At 40.4% G+C, this 21,274-nt stretch overlaps 1 protein-coding gene across 3 annotated transcripts in view; it reads right to left on the bottom strand.

Annotated features, from left to right (window-relative positions):
- galt (galactose-1-phosphate uridylyltransferase) overlaps nt 1–21,274 on the bottom strand; it is an 84,603-nt gene that overhangs the window by 46,569 nt on the left and 16,760 nt on the right. For all 3 annotated transcript variants that reach the window (XM_023808618.2, XM_023808620.2, XM_023808621.2), the window contains one exon: nt 12,262–12,384. In XM_023808618.2, the coding sequence (XP_023664386.1) occupies nt 12,262–12,384 (123 nt within the window). The remainder of the gene's footprint in view (nt 1–12,261; nt 12,385–21,274) is intronic.

Raw genomic sequence — 21,274 nt, 5'->3', positions numbered from 1 at the left:
TGAGAAATTAAATTCAAGCAACACTACTTATGGCATCTTATGACAATGCCATCTTATCTAAAGAAAGGCATCTCATCATTAACAATCTAAAAATTAAAGGAGACGCATAAGGAAAACGGTCTTTAAATGACCATAAAGTATGATCGTGCGAGTACGTGGGTGATGGACTGGCATTCCATGCAGGGTGTATGCCAGCCTGGCGCCGTATGCTGCCCCATTAACAACCCTGATCAGGACAAGTGGTTAGAATGCACAAAAGCAAGAAAGCCTGCACCGACAATAAGGTGATGTACTGACATCCATTTCAAGAAGAGACCAACCAGGATGCATTTTATCATATAGTACCTAAAAGTTCAAGAAGAAAAGTGAATATACATTTATAACACACACACACACACACACACACACACACAAAAAGTTAAGCACCCACACGGACTGGTGGAAGTTAAACGAATCTGCACATGGTGGAAGGTCATGTGACTATCGCAATGATTATAATATCAGATCAAACGGACAGAGTTGACAGTATGGGCATACTGCTGGTCGCATGTCAGTAGGGTGTGGCACCCCCCCTCGGCCTGGATGCATGCTGTGATATGGTGCGGAAGGGAGTCGTATAGCCGTTATATCGTCTTCCTGTTGCAAGTCGGCCCACAGCCGTTATAATTGGCCTTGCAGATTGGCACTGGGTCTGAGTTGATGTCCGAGCTGATCCCACACATGTTCAATTGGGGAAAATCGGGGGATCTGGCTGGCCATGGGAGGACCTCAACATGACGCAGGCAGTCCATAGACACACATGCCATGTGTTGAAAGACCAGGGTGCTGTCTCAGAAGGGATAAGACATGCGGACACAGGATGTCACTGATGTAGCACTACGCCATCAGGGTCCCCCGAACCACTATCAGAGATGACCTGTAGTCATACCCTATGGATCCCCACACCATGATTCCAGGAGTAATGCTGGTGTGTCTCTCCACACAGGATTGGTCCTCTCCCCTCAGCGCCACTATATGCACACATCTGTGGTAATGCATCTGTGGTAATGCATCGCTGAACATGGAACGATGCCACTCATCATCAGTCCATGCCTCCATCATTCCAAACACAGCCGTCTCTGCGCCGATGTTAATGGCAGCCTACACTTAGGACGGTGAACCCGTAGTCCAGCTGATGCCAGTCGTTGAGAGACAGTGCAGGATGACATGAGGTGTTGTAGATTGTAGAGCAGGGGTACCCAATCTTATCCGCAAAGGGCCGGTGTGTATGCGGGTTTTCGCTGCAACTCCCTAATTAGATTACTAATTAGAGGACTGATTGGCTGAAAGAGTCTTCACACCTGGGTTTGAACAGCTGCCCTACAGGCTATCCCAAAAACCTGCATACACACCGGGCCGTTGCGGATAAGATTGGGTACCCCAAGTGTAGAGTGTCCAATAACTGTGTCTGGATGGCAGGTGCAGATGTCATGGGGTTCTGTAATGCTTGGCCCACAGTGCGACAATCCTCCTTTTGTATGGTCTATCTTGGACGACCAGAACCTACATGACATGTGTGGGTGCTCTCACGTGCCCACTGGTTCCAACATCGGGCGACTGTGACATCTGCATGCCCCACATGCCGGGCAATTGCATGATACGACCACCCTGCCTCAAGCAAACACACAATGCAACCCCTATCAAACGCTGGTAATGCTGTCTAATTCGTCTATGAGGCATCCTCTGTGTCTGGTGACTAGATTTGCCAGCTCCTTGCAAATCAAATTATTTACATAACTCATCGCCTGTCCGCACGTGTACCTAATTACATCCAAATCACCATTACTTCTGGGTGCTTAACTTTTTTTGTCTCTCACACACACACACACACACACACACACACACACACACACACACACACAGGCTGAGAGAGGGGAAATTACTTTTCATCATCCTGAGGCAGATGCTGAGAAAACTGGAGCTGAAATGTGAGCAAATATTACAGAGCTCCGACAATGGGGTAAACTGCAGCTCATGCAGCGAAAAAAGCCATTGAAGGAGCTAAATTTCAAGATTCAAACCATTAACTAGGTTGACTATGGCATCCCATTTACAGATATGTCTGGCCTGTGCACATAAAACGCCCTCTTGAAGGATCTCGGAAATGAAGCACCCCCCCCCCATGCCAACATAAACCTAACCTACATGCTGTGGGAACAACAATGTATTCTCTGGGCAGCCCCTCTCTCCCCCACACCCCCATCTAATCCTTACTCCACCCACACCCCCAATCTCTAGGACCCTACACTAGGCTTGGACAATATCTAACAAACACCGTCATACAATCCATGTTATACCATGGAGTGCTGTATTTTCATGGTATTTTCAAAGGCAACAATATTCCACTACAAAATCTGGCACACACACACACACACACACACACACACACACACACTAAAATACAATTCCACCATACAAAAACACTGCAGTATACCACATTACCATAATACTGCTGATGCCAACCCTACACACTCTACCCACCTTTCCAAGAAATATTTAATAAAGCCCAACTTTGTGTGACTTGTCTCAACCCATAGTTTGAAAAAGATACATGGAATAACTAAAAATTATGCTGCCGGAATTACAATGTATTCTCCAAACAGCCCTTCACTCTTTGCCCCGACTAATCCCTCCCCCTACACCCCCAATATATACAATTTCTAAAACTAAAGGGTGAATCAACAAGAAATGTGAAAAACAATAGATGTGTTTTTACCTGAATGCTCCTAGTTGTGACACATAAATCTAGATTTACATCTTGCATAATCCCCACCAGCTAGGCAGTTAACTATTTCTTTGTGAATGTCAATGTCCATGTCTTAAAAAGTCATTTATATTTCTAAATATTTAAATCCTATTTATTACTTTCTCATTTGCACTATGACCAACATTTTCTGTGACATACAGTAAGACCCATAACAGACATACTAATCGTATAACTAAGTAGCTACCAAGTAATGTCAAACAGACACATACAGACCCCACTGTGATTTTCTTCTGAGATCAAATGTTACTGCTACCTAGATTGCTTTTAACTGTAGACACAGAAGCACCAGTTAGCCAGCCAATAAAACTGGACCTCAGGCACAGTGGGGTGTATATAAAATCTGTATAATGTACCAGATCCCAAACTTGTGAAAACTAAATTACAGGCAGGCAAGCAAACAGTTGTTATACTAGCATCTTCACTTTTGAAATAAACTTGCATCACTACTTACAATCAGCATGCATAGAAGTGGCAAAAAAGCTGACAAAAATGACAATGCATTCCCTGGTTGGCCTTCGTCACCACCTCTCCCCCATCTAATCACTACTCCTGCAACACTCTACCAACCTTCCTACAGTAGGCTTGGGTGGTATCTAATTTATCATACTGTCCATCTAGGTGGGGGTTGTGGGGGGAGGCTCACTCACGATAAATTTCACTGAACGCAAATCTCGTTGTAAACTGAAAATATTACCATAAAACCACCCACACCTACCCCGCACACCCTTCCCACCACTCCAAAAATCTTTATTTAAAAACCCAAGTTTGTATGACATGTCATACAATCAGGTTCACCAGACCTGTGCCTGTGACATGAACAAAATCCCCCTACAATACATTGTATCTTTATTTTAGAATATTCAGATAATCATCTTGTATCCTGCAGTTTGAGAAACACTGACCTGTGCAATGTTCCTGGGAAGTTCGCAAAAAGATCCACAAAATACTATGTTCACAAAATGGCTGCTGCAGCCCCCTATCACCCTCTGCTGTCAACTAGTGCTGCTATTTCAATTTTGGGGCAATTTGTCTTTGGTGTATCAAGTGTAGATTTTCATCCATAAAATGTTTTTGTGAATTGGTAATAGGATTCAAAGACCAAATACAGTTACCCTGTTCAGTAGCTCAAGTGCCTTTGGCAGTGACCCTTCCCCTTGCTTCCACTAAGTGGTGTCACTTTAATTATTGGGCAATTTGTCTCAAACTCTGAACAGGTCCAGATCTTCACCCATAAGTGTCTGCAAAGTTTGTAAAAGATTTGACAAATACTTTTTGAGTTGTTTTGTTCAAAAGACCAAAGGGTCTTCTACAACCTCCCTTTACTTCCTTTGAAGCCACATAGCACTGCTGCTTCATTTTTTGGGCAATTTTTCTCAAAAAGAAATTAGTCTCAAAAACATCCACATGTTTTTATGAAGTAGTAATATGATCAATCCAATACCTTTTGACAGATCATATTCACAACAGCAAATGTTGCCTACAGTCACCCTTCCCTTTTCTGCCACTAAGGGATGATGCTTCAGTTTTGGGGTGAGTTCCCTCTAAATTTGACTTGTTCTAGTTTGTCATACATACAATGTACAAAGCTAGAAAAGATCCATAAAATACTTTTTGAGTTATCGGACTAACAAAGTATTTGCGGCAGAGGTCCCAATAAAATCCCTATCTGGGCAATACAACAGCAGCAGAGCATCAAACATGGATGCATAGTTAAGCCAAAAACATGAGCTTATATTATTTCAGAATATTCCCTTATCAAAAAACATGCTGATGCTATGTTACAGTGGGGGAAAAAAAGATTACCCACTGAGCCATGCACACATTCAATTAATGTTAATTTCACAAAATTAATTCTTCTTTCTCTGAAACTGCTTAAAATACCAGCATGAGAAAAAATGGACTCAAGACATCCAGATTCAACCAAGGCAACACAAAAACACCAAAAGACACCCTGAACTTACTAATCTCATAGTGAAAATTAGTAAGTCACTGAAAAGGGACCAGAATGTCAAACGATGCTAATACTATGCTGTTATGTGGGCAATGATACATTATGTTCTGTGGAACACTGAACGTGAGGTCTGAACGCTAGGCCAGCTGGCCAGGAACAAAACATTCAGATCTTTAACAGTTACCATAAATAATTACACTGCTTCAAAACTAAAGAGGAGGAGGGGTCTTAATGAACACATAAGAATACCAATATATATAAAAAAAGATCATTGAAAAGGGCGAAAATATTTTTGCTCCATACAGTGAGTCAGTGAAATGACATGCTACGACATTACCAAAAGAGAACCACAATTAACAAAGAATAATTAAGAAAGCCCACACCAACAAAGTCCCCTGACCGGAAGCTCATCCCCATGGCAAGGGGTTATAGATGAGTAATAAAACCGTGGTGTCATAAAAATGTACAACTGATTGTCTGATCGATATCGGCTAAAGCCTGGAGTGTGCCATAGCCAGAGGGTAATGCATTAGATCCACCCATCATAAATCATCCTACATCCTAACACACAGAGACAAGAACACGAGGCCTCGATTGCTCCATGAGCATGTCCCAAAATCTGGCTAATTTTCATTACGTTATTCATTCAGGCTTTGAGGATACTGTGCATGTTGCTTGCTTATCTCATTAAACAAATCAGACACAGGTTTAATAAAACCAGTTACATGCGTGTCTGAAAGGGTCTGCGCTTATGCTGGCCTTTTCACACAAAATGAGGGGAAAAAATACACAGTCTTGGTGACAATTAATACTACATTTTGCCATTATAATGTAGATTTCAAAAATACAATGAAACCCAGGGCAGGACCGCATTTCATAAATGAGGACAGAATGGCATTCTTCTCATGAATCAAAATGCTGGCAGACAGACTAAGCAGAGTGAGACTCTGAATCAGGCCACTGCCAGCTTTGGCACCACACAGCAATTTACAAACACCCCTCATTTATTCTAACCATCCCCAGCTGATATTGAGGTACATCCCATACTGCTTACGGCTAAAAGGAGGAGGATAATAAACACATAAATCAAATAAATAAATGAATAAATAAATAACCCTATGACCATGACCAGGACAACAGGTTAGAAGATGGATGGATAGAGGAAGGCAGTCTGACGAATGTTTATTTATCACAACAATGGGGACAGATATTACCTATCAAATCACCCTGAAGTGTTAATCAAGCGATCTGTAGTCTGAACAGAAAACAGCCAAGCTTCTGCCAGAGTGGATGTATTGACCCCAAACTCTATCAAGAAATATAGGAAGATCAGACCCACACAAGTACACACATGCATGTGACGGGTACGGTCATAGAATGCCTGGGCTAAAAACAAACACATAAAGTTTATACTGCATGACTGAAAACAAAAATAAAATCAAATTCTACTTAAAAGCACCTCGAAACTGACAATGAAGTTAACAGTAAAATGAGCATCTTCTTTATATTCACTACACCTCTGTTAAACAGATACGGAATAAAATCTGAAGATTTTGTGGTGGAGTCACAAGGTATACATGCGAGTCCTGTGGGGCTGAGTTGGTGATGATCCATCTCTGTCAAAAGCACTGATGGCCTGCTCCAGAAAACCTTCTGTCTGTTTGGCTCAATTACATCAGCTCAGGAGAATCAGCTTTGTAGGAGGTCGTCCATTTTGCATATTTGCCTTTGAACATTACACACTAATTAGCCACCCATTTACCAATGGATTTCAGCGAGTCAGAACCTGGTCTTTTTAATTTTATAAAATTGCCTAACCTGCGTGTCACTGCAAATCTGCTCACAATTAAATGACCCAACACTGCTGCCAACAGTGAGCGCCTAACACAGCTAACTTGGCATGTTACTGTCTATATTGTCTATATTCACAGCAAACTACAGTGCTTTGTTTTTTAGCGAGAGCTGGAGCCTGCATCACAAAGCAGGGCTTCTTCCATAGCCAGATATTGATTAAGGTAGTCTGGGCTAAAAATAAGTCACTGAAGATAAAGTCCATTTAAACTGGGGAACCTTAAATCTGACAAGTCATGCTGCTATGTGAGAAATCCAGCTTCATGAATTGTGATACAGGCCCCTGCTGTTAATGGTTCCGCTGTCTCCAGTTGTCTATTTCCAGTTTGTGGATCAACACTATTGCCTAAAAATCCCATATCTGAAATGTTTATATTTTCATCAACTGAAACTGCTGCTATCCAGTAAAATGGTATTTTGGTATACTTATTGCTTTGGTTCACTCTGAACTGAAATTTGAATGGTTGGCATTTTTTACAGTTGTTTCAGCCATATTTATATGACTCTAAACCAGTGGCACGGCCATAGTTGGGTGCTTGGAAAGTGGATGGGAGGATGAATACAGGAACCCGGTCAACCAACTTTGTGAAATGATGTGGGGACAATCATCTACAGCTAAGCGAGACAAAGGCAAGAGAAATGATGGTGGACTTCAGCAAGAATAAGTCCCCGCTCTGCTAGGTGGGACAGATGTGGAAATTGTGACATCATACAAGTACCTGGTCCTCCAACTGGACAATAACCTGGAGTTGTCCACCAACACAGATGCTGGCAACAAGGGCCTGAATCAGCTCTTTTTCCTTGAGGAGGCTCAGATCCTTCAGTGTATCTAAAAGGATGCTCCTGATGTTTTATTAGTTTGTTGTTCCAAGCACAATCTTCTCTGCTTTGGTGTGTTGGGGAGCAGGCATCAAAACAAAGGAAGCCAGCCAGTCATTAGGAAGGCCGAGTCTGTTATGGGCTCCAAGCTTGTCAGTCAGGAGGTCGTGGACAGGGACAGAATACAGACGCTCTTCCACTTACAAACTTTCAGACAAACGAACAAAGAGGACTGTAAGCCCAAATTGTGTTCGTTGGGCTCCCGTTTCCTGTCCGCAACCTTGTTTTTTTTTTTTTCCTGCACGCCAATTCTTCCTAGTATGATTTCTGGCCGCTACTCCCGCCGCGCAGCAGCGTAGCATGCGTGCTCCCAGCATCCTAGTTCTTAGTACTTGCATATACCCTTAAAATGATATTGAATAACGACTTACGAACATTTCAATACGGCTGTTCGGAATGTATCTCGTTCGTAAGTAGACGAGCGTCTGTACTGCTGTAACTGCTAGCAATTATGAACTATGCCTCTCACTCCCTCCATAAAACACTTGAGAATCTAAAGAATAATTCAACATCGACTCAACCACGCTGCATTAAGGAACGATACAGGAAATCATTCCTACCCAGTGACATTAGACTGTATAATTCAACTGCCCATGATAGACCTGTGGTGATTAAACTGGACTAGTTACATCTATTAGCTTTACCTTGCAACTCAGATTCCTTGCATACCCTAATTGCATTTTTGCACCTTGTCTATTGCAGTATCCTATTCAATATTTAATTTCATTTTATTCCATTTTATCTTATTCTGTTATCGTATTGTGTTGTAATATTACTATAATTTAGACGTACCTGGCTGAAATGAAAGTTACCTAATTAGCTAACCTACCAGTACCAATCTAAAACTTCATACATTTGTCTAGTTGTTTGTCTTATTAGCATAATCTAGTGACTTTTGCTGCAGCATAAATAGTGGCAGCCGTCAGGGGCATATGAAGTAACCCCCCTCATGACTAGGGTACTAACAAGACCCCTAAATATGCACTCAAACACAAGTGCAGGTGCTATGCAAAACCTTTAGAGACAGAGGACAAAGAATCCAAAATCAGAATATCTGCCTGAATATCCCATTCTGGGCTGGTGGTGATCACTCACAAACACTCTGTAAAATGATACTGAGGTCTTGAAATTAAATCAAATGTTCTGAATCGAAGTGGTACAAATCAGACACCATAGTAAATAGGCCTGTCGCGATCAGGAAATTTTAGTTGACGATTAATTGTCATAACTGCGATTAATGATGTCATTTTCTGTTCTTTTTAAAACAATACCAGCCTAGAGGTAGCCTAATCATAGTTTAATATTACATATATACCGTACAAAGAACTGAATATTGAAAAACATAAATAAAAATCGCATTTGCCTTTTAAGTTGTATAGGCCTGATATGACATTACCAAATAGGTTAAACGCTTCAAGATAAATAGCTGGTGTTTCCGCCATCTCTACCACCTGCCCGATTTTACCTGCCGTGTGTTCACTCCCGTCATCTATTTCCAGTTTTTGGATCAGCACTATTACCTAAATATCCCATACCTGAAATGTAAAGTAACATTTCCATCAGTTGAAATTGCTGCTATCCAAAGACATGGTATTATAGCTTTGGTTCACTCTAAGCTGAAAGGTGAAGTTTGGCATATTTTGTGTTTGTATCAGCCATATTTATATACAGGGATGCGCATAACCAAGTACGCATTCGCCTTATATGCAAATACGTATTTACGTGCATCTGCGCTGTTATCGCATAAAAATCACTGTGCATTTTAGCCTTTATACCGCAAAAGTAGTACAAAGAAGCTACAGGAAAGTTAAAATGCATGGTAATTTCTTGTCATAACAGCGCAAATACACATAAAATATGTACACATTTGAGTTGCTACAGCAAGATATTGCTGCATGTATTGTTTTACGGCAAAAGGGTACTTGCGTACCAGTTATAAGCACGTTTATCTCACTCCAAAACAGTGGGATGCAAGATAAATGGACAAAATAGCATACATTTCTCTAGTTCTTTGTCCTGCTGGCATAATATACTGACTAACAGCAAAACAGTGGCAGCCATCAAGGACATATACAGTCATCCCACCATAACGAGACGCATAAACACACACAGATAAGTGCAGGTGCTACACAGAAGTTATATTAAACATAATACAAAGAACCAAAAATCAGAATATCTAGCTGTTATTCTGGTCTGGTGGACATAGGGCTGGGCTGGTGGAGATCACTCACAAGCAGCCCATAAAATGAACCTGAAGTAGTGAAAAGAAATACTCAAATTTGCCATTAAGTATAATGCTGCGCATGTGCAGATGGGCAAGGTGCAAACAGAGCAGGTGGTATGCATTGGTTCAGAAGCGCAACAAGATGATGTCATTAAACCATTATATGGTAGAAAACTATGTGGAAATAGTGATAGAAATATGCCGGTTCTGTCTCATTCAGCTATTTTCATACAGATGGAGATGGTTCTAACGATTAAAAATAATTACGGTCAGTTCAAATAATCGTGATCAGGCAATTATGAAATAACTGTGAAAGGCCTAATTGTAAAATATGCCGTGAAATGTAATGTTGCACATGCGCAGATGTGCGAGGTACAAATAGGGCAGTTGGAACGTGTCCCTGCCACATCCACACAGCCTAACTGATCTGTAGAAATTCATTCATTTTCCAACCCGCTTTATCCAATGGGGTCGCGGGGGGTCCGGAGCCTATCCCGGAAGCAACGGACAAGAGGCAGGGAACAACCCTGGACAGGGGGCCAGCCCATCACAGGGCACACTCGCACCCCATTCACTCACACATGTACACCTAAGGGCAATTTAGTAACTCCAATTAGCCTCAGCATGTCTTTGGACTGTGGGGGGAAACCGGAGTACCCGGAAGAAACCCCACGACGACACGGGGAGAACATGCAAACTCCACACACATGCAACCCAGACGGAGACTCGAACCCGGGTCCCAGAGGTGTGAGGCAACAGTGCTAACCACTGCACCACCATGTCGCCCAGTTTCTGTAGAAATTGTGATAGAAATATGGCGTTTGTTTCATCCAGCTATTTTTATACCTGGTGCAGTGACAAAACGCCCTTAATGAACTACACAGGTGCATAGAGAGAGTCAGTAACACTAAGATATGTCCTTGAGGCGTGGGTAGGTAAGATGCAGAAGTGCAGGTCCGGCAGAGTGACAGTAATGGGGAATGCAGGATCTAACTGACGTCAGGTCCATAATCTGGCCTGATGCTGCTTTTGCCATGGTGAGCTTATTGTTCGGGAATCCTCAAGAGAACAGAGTAAGACATGCTTTGTCTGTACAGACAGAGAAAACTGAACACCTGGATGCCCCCACAATTCATCATCTCGGAAATATTTGGGATACAGGGTTCTGAATGTGCAATTTGCACAGATGTTAGAGTCACTTCAGAGAATCATCTAAGAACATATAGAAAAAAAAAACTTTTCAAATGGGGGAAAAGGCAACCAACACCAAACCAATGCAACTAGCAGCAGCTCATTTTCAATATGACAATGACCGGGAAATGTCAGGAAGACAGCCTGACCCCTTCCATTTGTTGTATCACTATCAAAGCTTTAGCACACCAAGAGGCATCAGGGTGAGGTAGAGAAAGTTCCAAGCCGGCTTTCACTTTAGTGTCAGCATGAGTGCTTTACAACCATGACTGTGGGTGAACCTGGCCAGTGTTGTGCAAAACGTGGATAGCAGAAAAACCAAAAGAAACATGTGAGAGCTTAATAGATGGGGTAGAAAAAAGGATCAAGAACCAGCAAGGCACTGAAAGCCTAACCGCCCATTTGTTTTGACAGTAAACCCCAAATGTTAAGTCATGCTGATCAAATAAACTGGGTAAGCTTCCATTTCAAATGGTCTATCAGACTAGGATCATTTTGTGTCTAAAGGCACTTTCCTACTGCAAAAACTTTTTTCAAGAACTAGGACTTTCTGTCACGTTCCCACAGCTGAAAGTCAACCCAGTTGTAGTTCCTCAGGAGGTAGTTCCAGAGTCTAACCTTTTTTTTTTTAGTCTCTACTCCAGAGTAGGTACTTTTCTCTCTGGTAGGAACTACTGGATGGGGCATACAGCAATAAACTACTGTTTGGTTGCCCACAAGTACCAGCGCTAACTTGGAAGTTACACAGAAGTGAGCGGAACAGAGATAGAAGCCGTAGAGCTAAAATTCAGCAGTTGGAATTATTAATGGTATCTCAATTATATTTTCAATATAATTACTATACTATAAGCTTAATTAATACATTTTTTTGCTAATTTCCCCATATTTCTGCTTCGGAAAAATTCATCAATAACTTTATATTTGTGTCTAATACATATCGGTGCCAGCGGCCAAGCTAATCAGTGCCAATCAATCGAATAATGTTATGATTTTTTTTATTATTATTTTAATCTGCTGGCTAGATTTAATAATGGATTATAAACACAGCACAAGCCATATAAATAAAATGCTGTGCCTCATTTTGAACCAGTACAGGATGCAGTTTCCCCTGTATTTTCAGACTGTGCAATTGATCCCCCCAATAACTGACAGATAACTAATGAAACAACTTATTCATCCTCCATTGTTTTAGAGTGGCAGTAAGGATTCATGTGAAATTACATGTCAAATTTCATCTCTGAGCGTCTTTTTGCGTCTCCCATGCTTATTTAGCAGAAAGGTCACAGATACTGTTGTGCAATAGGAAAGCGACATGAATGTGGCAAGGAACTACAAAAGGTCCCAGTTGAGATGACCCACCTTTCTCACAGCCTCCTGCCTTGCATACTCCACCAGCATGACCTCCCCATGGGTTTTCCAATGCGCCCTCTGGTGGCCATCTGCAAGGTCTGGCTCGTTGGGCAGGAAGCTGCTGGCCCACACCTGAAGGACAAGAAATAAAATGAAAAACCAAAACTGATGCCGAGTCATCACCCTTAGGTCCCTCAACATCCTGATTTTGCACAAAGACCTATAACAGACGGTGGAGAGGCCCCGTACCACCAAAATCCTTAGCCAGGACGGCAAAGAGATCTGGAGACACACTGGTGATGAAGGCTTAAACAATAAGAAGCAATTACATTACTATTTTTAAACCTTTTCTGCATATGATGTGTTCCCAATGAGTTTCATGTTGATACTAAAATGTCAATCATAATTAGTGGTGCACGGATAAGGAAATTTCTGGCCGATGGCCAATTATTTCAAAATCAATACCAATTGTTTGGGAGGTTCTGCTTAAATAGGTTTAAAGAGATACTGCACCCAAATAAATTAAACAAATAAATTCCAAAATATGACAAAGTATTTTTTTTTCTGATAAGACAACTGGCATACAACAGTCCCAGAGCATTGTATTTCATAACGCGAGATGCACATACACTACCAGTCAAAAGCTGTTGCACACATTGAAATTTTCTATATTTGCATGTTATTCGCTTAACATTTGCTAAAAATACACTGAATATTCTTTGCTAACAAATACATTTACAATATGTTCACCTTGAGTACCTTAATTAGGAAGAAAATGTCTTATCTTTGATTCATCAAAGCAACCTCCTCTAGTAGTTACAACAGTTGAGAAAATTCAAGGCATTCTTTCTACAAGAGACATTAAATACTGCTGTTTCTGGATGAAACCGTTTTAATTAGTGCATTTAAAGTTAAACGACAACCTAGAATTTGACTATGCCATCACCACTCAACCAGTTAATAGGATGTCATACATGCACTTTTGCATACTCTTTCCATGTTATAAAGGAAACATTTGACAGATATTTTCATTTGTAGTTTACAACTTTCCAGTGCTTAAGAATATAAAAAGTGCAGTTTACGAAAGAAAATAAAAAGTGGTAAAAAAGTAAATAAGTACGCATTCACCTACCAACCAATTGTTGTAACAGCAGAAATGCAAATGTATTTTACGAGCATTTGCACTGCTATGACTAGAAATTAGCGTGCATTTTAACCTTCACACCACAAAGTACAAATTAGCATATAAAGGTTCAAATGCACTGTAATTTCTTGCCATATCAGCGCAAATGCACATAAAATAACTATCGTAAGGTGAATGCATTCTTGCGTACCAGCTATTTGCATCCCTGTTTATAACTGTATACATTTTATACAACATTAATAACAGAGAAGGGCTAATCATCAAGTGTGATAAACTCCATTTTTTTCCCCCAAGTAATATCTTTTGATTTTGCACTGTCTGCACAGAATTTTCTTTTGCTATCAAATGCTTGCATTACTGTCGGACTCGCATTATTTGGCAGTATTGTAGCCTTCTTTATTGGAATGGATTTGTTTTTCAGAAATTCACACTCTCCACAGTGTTTGCTTAAGGTGAACAATCAAATTTGTTGCATTGAAATGTTTATTAGTAGAACGTCCTCATGAAATTTTGGTAGAGCAATATTTGCAAAATGCAATTCTAGTGTTGTATTCGCTAACATTAAAATAATTCCACACAATACAGATTTTCCAAATTTTAGTGTGAGGGTGTGCAAAACAATAATGGGATTAAAGGGAATTATCGGTCGTAAATATCGGCTGATTTTTAACCATCGGCCAATGGCTGATTGTTGCTGTACCGGCCGATACCGACAGCTGGCCAACACAATTAGTGCATCTCTACTCATAATGCACCCAGCACATCAGAAGCAATAGCTTTCAATATGGTGGCTCAAGATGACACATCTCTGCCTGATAAATACAGGTATAGTTTAGTCAATGCATTGTTGCAGGCTACTTGCTTAAGTAGTATAATCAGTAACTTCCCCATTTAGACAAAGAAATTACTATTGACTTAAGTCTTTCAGTTACAATGACTGAATCTCAGAATTAAACTGAAACAGCTTCAACAGGTATCTAACAGTTTTGCCAAATTTCTTATATTTGTAAAGTTGTCTTTTGTTTTCAACATCCAAGCTTTACATAAATATACACACTTCACAATTACATAAACATCAATCTCACAGCAATGTAATAACACAAAACAACAGCTTTTTGCAATGTCAAAATCATGCAAAGGAAAGAATTAAATCAAGCTTGAAATGCCACAAAAAATAGCCAAAGTGGAAGAAACTCAGAACCACATATTTTAACATTTCAATACTCCATCCAATATCACATCGCCAGTTTAGAACATGCCTTGAACGTTTCCCATAACCTGGTTTAATTTGCAATAAAAACTAAACCAGAAAAATCAAGGTCTTACATTACAAACTTTAGCAACACATCCAAGGAAACATCTGGAGTGCAGCACGGCTTTGTTTACTCTGCCTTTCAGGGCCGAGTGCCAAACCATCGAAGCCATCTTAGACTTGTTAAAATGACAGATTAAAACAGAAAATGCTTAGCTAATCGCAGCACAACTGTCCATCTCAAATCTGAACCCTGCCCTTCTATAAACATGTGTAATTCTTACCAAAACCAGCAGTCAATATGTCTCGGTTGACTGTGAGAACCTCTGTACTGCAGAACCACAAAGGAATGCACAGAAGCAAGGTAGCCCTCATGTCAAAGTGATAGGGGAGCATATCATGACAAACTTATTAGTCTTAATTAATAAAGTTAATTAGAAAGGGGGTGTAATTTGGACTCCCTGTATCTTCGGTATGAAACAATCTTTTTAAAAATAAATAAATAATTCATCCTTACCAGAACCTTTGTTTGACCAAAAATATATTTCAGCAGTCATCAATAATCAATTTGTGCCATCATGACTAGATATTCAATATCCAAATTAAAGTCGTGTTATCTTGGTCCCTTTTCAAACAACTAAATGTTTCAAACTGAGGGCCATATTGAATTGTGAAGACATGCCACAAACCAAGATGACACACTGATAGTTACCATGAATTAGAACATACTGGCACATGGGTTTCATTTCAAAGCCCTTATTGATACTTTATTAGTGATTAAGTGTAAATTGAGGGATATCGTAATTTTGTAGGTAATGACTTATTCAGCTCTAAACCACTTCTGCACACCCCATAACAGATAACACATAATGAAGGGAAATCCTGGAGTTTTACCACTCAAAACCTGGAAATAATGCTAAAAATGAGCAAGCAGATGCCCAGAATACCTTCGATTTTAAGACATACCTGTAAGTCTAATAAGGTTAATAACCTGATTGTGTGACCTAAAACCATTAACACTGGCTACAGATTGACTGCACAGCAATTGCATTTGTAACAGGAAACATTTAGTGAAACACTGGGCAACAGTCTGAGCTACCAGCTGTTTTATGCCACATTGCTATGCAACATCTACTGTCAAAGCATTAAGCAATTTTCATTACCCGGTTTAATAAAAATTACAACACACTTTGGGGGGACCAAGGTCTTATTTTACAAGCCAAAGTAGTACATCCAAGAGAACATCTGGAGTTGAGGACAGCCGTGTTTGTTCATGTTTGTTCTGCTTTTTAAGGGCTAGAAGGCAAAAAGCCCAGTCTCTCCTGGATTCTTCAAAGAGAATGATTAGAGAAAGAGAATATAGTTCATTACTCATTGAAAACCTGACATACCTGCTAAGTGTCATTATATTACTTCAGACTCCAGGCACATGCACGGAGGATTGCATCACATCATATCTGGCGTATTGTGTAATCTCAGGTCTGCTGAAAACCAGCAAAACCCCTAAAATGTCACTGTGAGGCCTATCACCAGTTAAATGATGTTATTTATACGCCATTTATGCTGCAGTCACAAGGTTATACCAGGCAGAATTGTCAGACACTCCATAAATGATGCCTAAACCATTAGCAGCTAGCACTGTGAGGCCTACAGGGTTACAAGAGTTAACATGGGTAAGAAGGACTTGATTCACCAATTATCAGGTGAATAGGCCTGATAGGCCCACTGCTACACTGTTCTCAGGGTTGAGGATCAGAAGTGCAATCAATTTATTTCACTAGGTACACCATCACTTACATGCAGTTTGTCATGGTGCATTTCTGTTTCATGTGGAGCACAAAAATCCACAGCTGATATAGAAGATTCTCACACACTGATGTACACAAATGTAATCAGAAAAAAAGTGATCATAATTCAAAACATACTTGGTGAAAATATAAAGCAAATATGTATAAAAACACTAAGCACACAAAATAACCGCATGTTTCACCCATGCAGGACCTTATAATCACTGAGATGAGTTGGGAGCTACAAAGGGATAATAATTGTTCTAGGGGTGGAGAACTTTGAGGTTGTATCACAAATGAAGATTTTGTGAAACTTCAGCTCCTCAACTGTGTTTCCTCTTGTATTTGAGAATGCATTTCAGGGGACTAAAGGTGATGATTCCACTCATGCTTTTAAATCAGCTGCATCTTAGGAAAAAAAAATGAATTCATGTTTCTTCATGAATATGAATGCTGGTAACAGAGAAAAGGGAAATTCTTATGACTTGGGGATATAGCCAATCCTTTCCTTTAGTTTTTCCCCCTCTAGCATCAAACCCAATTCCTTCATTTATTCTTTAAAACTTCACTGAAATTCTGTTTCAAGTCCATTCTTTGTAAGCCATGTTCAGAGATTTGGGCAAAACTCTCAATGACATGCTCCATCTTTTAAAGAAAGAATACATCAACGCCACAATCTAACAGCAGGACGCATACGAATTTCCAGCTATTCAACAAGGTGTCTCGCTTGAAGTTTGTGAGGAATTTGGGGCTGTCTACAGTAAAGTTTACTGCTGTGCAAATCTACACTGTTTCTCACTGCTCGGTGTATGGCATCACCCAGTTAATAAAAAAAACACATACAAAAAACAATACTGTAGCTGAGGTCATGAGTTTGATCTTCACCCTGGTCGGGATTGCAGCGCTTGTGCCAATGCTCCTTTGGACATTCAGATTCCCCTTGAGCTGCAGGTATAGTGCTATCTTAACAAATGGTAAATAAACCATCTCTCCTGGCACTGGCCGCCAGGCTGAGATTCAGCCAGAGTTCCAGTAAGAGGGGATATATCACAAAGAATATGGGAAGGTGAAAGTAGGAGAGATGGATCTATGCCACATCACCAGGGGTTCAACACATGGACAGAGAAACACAGCTCATCACCCAACACAGCTCTTGGATATCTGTGTGCCCTGCTCATGGAGCCACTGTAGTGCTGGATAAAACGATATCGATTTTTTATTGATAAGAAATGAGGACGATCACGATGATACACACAGACTATAAAACTCGATCAACCAAGTATGCTCAGTTTTAGAGAATGCACTGAGACAGACAACTTGATGGCCTATCGAGCAGAGGTTTACTGAACGGCAGCACAACAGCCAAACACCGACGACGTTGTAATTTTGCCCATCCTCCCATAAAGAAGCAATGTGTGCATTCGACTTGGGCTCAGGTCTGTCTGCAGTTGACGTGATGTGGAGTGTGATCTGCCAGCGGCTGCAGGGGTGGAGTATAAAGTGACTGCAGCCCAGTCGGACAACTTCTACTCCTCGTAGTCTGCGAGACCTGACTACAATGGCAGCACTGCCAGAAGGGGGTAGATAATCTATACAAATATCACCTGCATGCACATTACTTCTTTCACAATAACCAACTCCTGATCCAAACCTTTAGCAGTGGAAAAAAAATAAACTATTGTGTATAGTGACCCTGTGTAAAAAGATAGCTGCCAGGGAAAAGATCAAATACATGTATTTCAAGGACTTTATTGTCATGTACTGAGTACAATGCAATTCTTACTTGAATGCCTTCTTCACAGACTGGACAATTAAACAAATAAAGGAGCGCAACATCACAGTAAATAAACTACTAACTTACGTGTACTATTAGAGCATTTATGTAATTTATTTACACATTATTTTACCAGGTAAATTAACTGAAAAACCAGTTCTCACTGGTTTACGAGCTTTTCGGGAGAAATAGCAGATAACGCATTGGAACTTCCTGGGATACAAACGTCATGCGTGTAACTAAACTCTTCAGCCAATAAGGGCAAAGTTGTGTCGTCACGGAGGCGGTTCCAGTTTGAGCAGCCGGCTGAGAGGTGCTGCACAATCTGTCTTAAGTCGTCTTGCTCTTGCGAGGATTTTGTACCATGTGACATGGTGACGCGTGGTGACGTTTTGCAGCGCCGGACAAAAAAAAAAATCTAACCATGGTTTGGCATTTTTTTGAATAAGTGTTTTTTGTTTGGTTTAGATACTTTTCTACCTCAGAATTTTAAAAAGTTTTTAAGAGATGAAGAATAGAGGCAGATACTTATGGAAGCTCGTTTCCGCCACCGGGGAAAAAAATACAAAATTTAAGCCGAAATTTCGACTTAGTATCTCGAAACAAGTTTCTAGCTTTAATAAGTTTTCACATAAGGTGGTGCGTTTTTAATGTTTAAGTTGTCCAGTACACAGACAACGATGCACACCGATTATTTTTGCGCTTCAAACCATTTCGTTATTTGTGCAAAATCGTGTTAATAGCTAATCTTATAGGTGCTGTCAGCTGTAATGACATGGTGGTTTAGCATTTTGGGCTCATGGTGACTGATGCACACCCCTTTGTTTCCCACATTGCTTTACGTACGAATTTTAACTAATTTTTAAATGTTCGAATGTATCCGAATAATGTGCAATGGGACAATACATGAATGGGTTAATAACTTTAAAACTAGACAAGATAGGCACTTCTAGTGAAGTGTGCTTTGATCATTGGACTACAGGGAACAATGCACACCCCTTGAATTTTCAGAATAACTTTCTATCAGTTATTAATTAATACATTGTATCCATATTACATGGCATAGGGGTAATGAACTAAAGGGTTTTAATAGCTCTGAAACAAAATGAGACAGCCATGTCCTATGAAGTGTGCATGGATCAGGGGAACCTGGGGGACAATGCACACCCCTTGGATTTTCAAGATCACTGTCTCTCTAACAGCTATTAATTAATACATCTAGGGCTGGACAATAATTCGATATCAATATATATCGCGATATAATTTTTTTCGATAACGGTGATACGATTTTTAAACACATTTCCGATATTTCGATATACATTTGAATATTATATATATTCACCGGCTTTTAAAAATGTATCACAAGTGCTAAACAGCGCGTATTCAAATCGCATTCGCATGGTAATTTGCTGAACAACGCAGCTGTGAAACGTGATCCAGGTAAAACTTTTTTAGACCGCATAAATAATATTGAAGCATTTGTTTTCAAGCAGACTGTTAAAAGCAAAAGCAACAAAGCATTTTAGACTTTGTAAAGAAACCATAGTAACCACGTGTATGATACTTTTCAGAGCTGCGTCAGAGGGAAATGACTCGTGAATTTAATTTTGACACTGGTTAGCTTTTTGTGAAAACGAACTACAGTACACCCCGCAGGTTTTTTGTGATTTTGTGAGCGATCTTTGTGTTTTCAATGTTGGAGAATATAATTAAAGGTTTGTATCAAGAAACGACGGTGATTTTTATTGTATACTGGTAAATCTCTGCTGTTAGTTGGTGGTATGCCTTTTGTTAGCCAACATGTATGTCGGGGCCGGCTCTACGCTGGGGCAACACCCCCTTAAGCAAACGTCCTGCCCCCTTAAATTAAACTTTTAGAAGTTGAGGAAGAAAATAATAATTACCCACAAACTGAATATGGACAAGATTTACTACAGTAGCTGAAAAATCCACTGAAAAAGGCACAAACGAGATGATAAGTTTCACTTCTTGTTCGCTCTTTCCCTCCGCGTTCTGTTTGTGCGCGGGCTCATGCAGCACTCGGAAGATCCCCCACTCACCCTCCCCCCAGCTAAACATCCAATCACTGTTAGTATGCAAATGAGCCAGTTTCTCAGTAGGCAGGGCAAAGCGAAATGAGCTGCGTGATTGCGGAAGGTTTGGAGGAAACAGCAATCTCTCTCGTCAAAATCATAGTGACTAGTGAGATCATGGTTCGAATTATTTTTGTCTATTTGGGGGGGTCTTGATCGGGGGGTACTGTACCCCCCAGTACCCCCCGATCAAGACCCCCCCCAAATAGACAAAAATAGCAGTTTGGGGGGGGGGGGGGGTATTAACATTTTTCTTGTTGGTTTTTTTTTTTTTAAGAAAGAACCTCACCTTGTAGGAAAATTTTATGTAAAACGATTTTAGACACCCCTAGTGTGGATCGTACCATTTGAACCACCTTGGCGCTAGAAGCAGCTTAGCCAGTCGGTTACGTCATTCATTCTCATTGAGCGACTTGTTCGTTGTGATTTCAAGATTCTTTATTCGTCACATACATAGTTATAACAAGTACAACATGTAGTGAAATGAACCCTGACCGATCCTATTTTTCAGTTTTATATTTCAAGACTCGGTGAATTGATTTTTTCTTTTTCATAACTTAGCCTACCCTTTTTAGTTTTGGTAATATTGGCAATAGTGAAAAGTGTTTTGTTGGGTTCAAATATGTTTGATATAGGCCATCCAATTAAGGTAAATGTCTTGTTTTTAATCTGATGAGGAATATTTTATTTTATTTTTTGTTTTACTTTTCAGTTTTCCCCCTGAGGGATTGCCACCTTACTGTGGTCAGGGGCTTTGCGTGCCTCAGTGACCCTAAGAGCTACACCAGCAGAAGCTTAGCCTTCAGGTGGGACACCCAAGTTGGACAGGTCTTAGGGCAGAGGCCTGACAAAGTGCAATCCAATTACATGACAAAAACAGTTATCCAGAGCACCACCCCACCCCTTTCCCGCCTTTGTCGCCACCATGTGCCCCCTTCACATTTCTGTCTGCCCCCTCATATATGCATGTCT

Source organism: Paramormyrops kingsleyae, chromosome 7, assembly GCF_048594095.1.
Source record: "Paramormyrops kingsleyae isolate MSU_618 chromosome 7, PKINGS_0.4, whole genome shotgun sequence".
NCBI lineage: Eukaryota > Metazoa > Chordata > Actinopteri > Osteoglossiformes > Mormyridae > Paramormyrops > Paramormyrops kingsleyae.
Note: the sequence above shows the minus strand (reverse complement) of the source record. Positions and strands in the feature narration are given on the sequence as shown.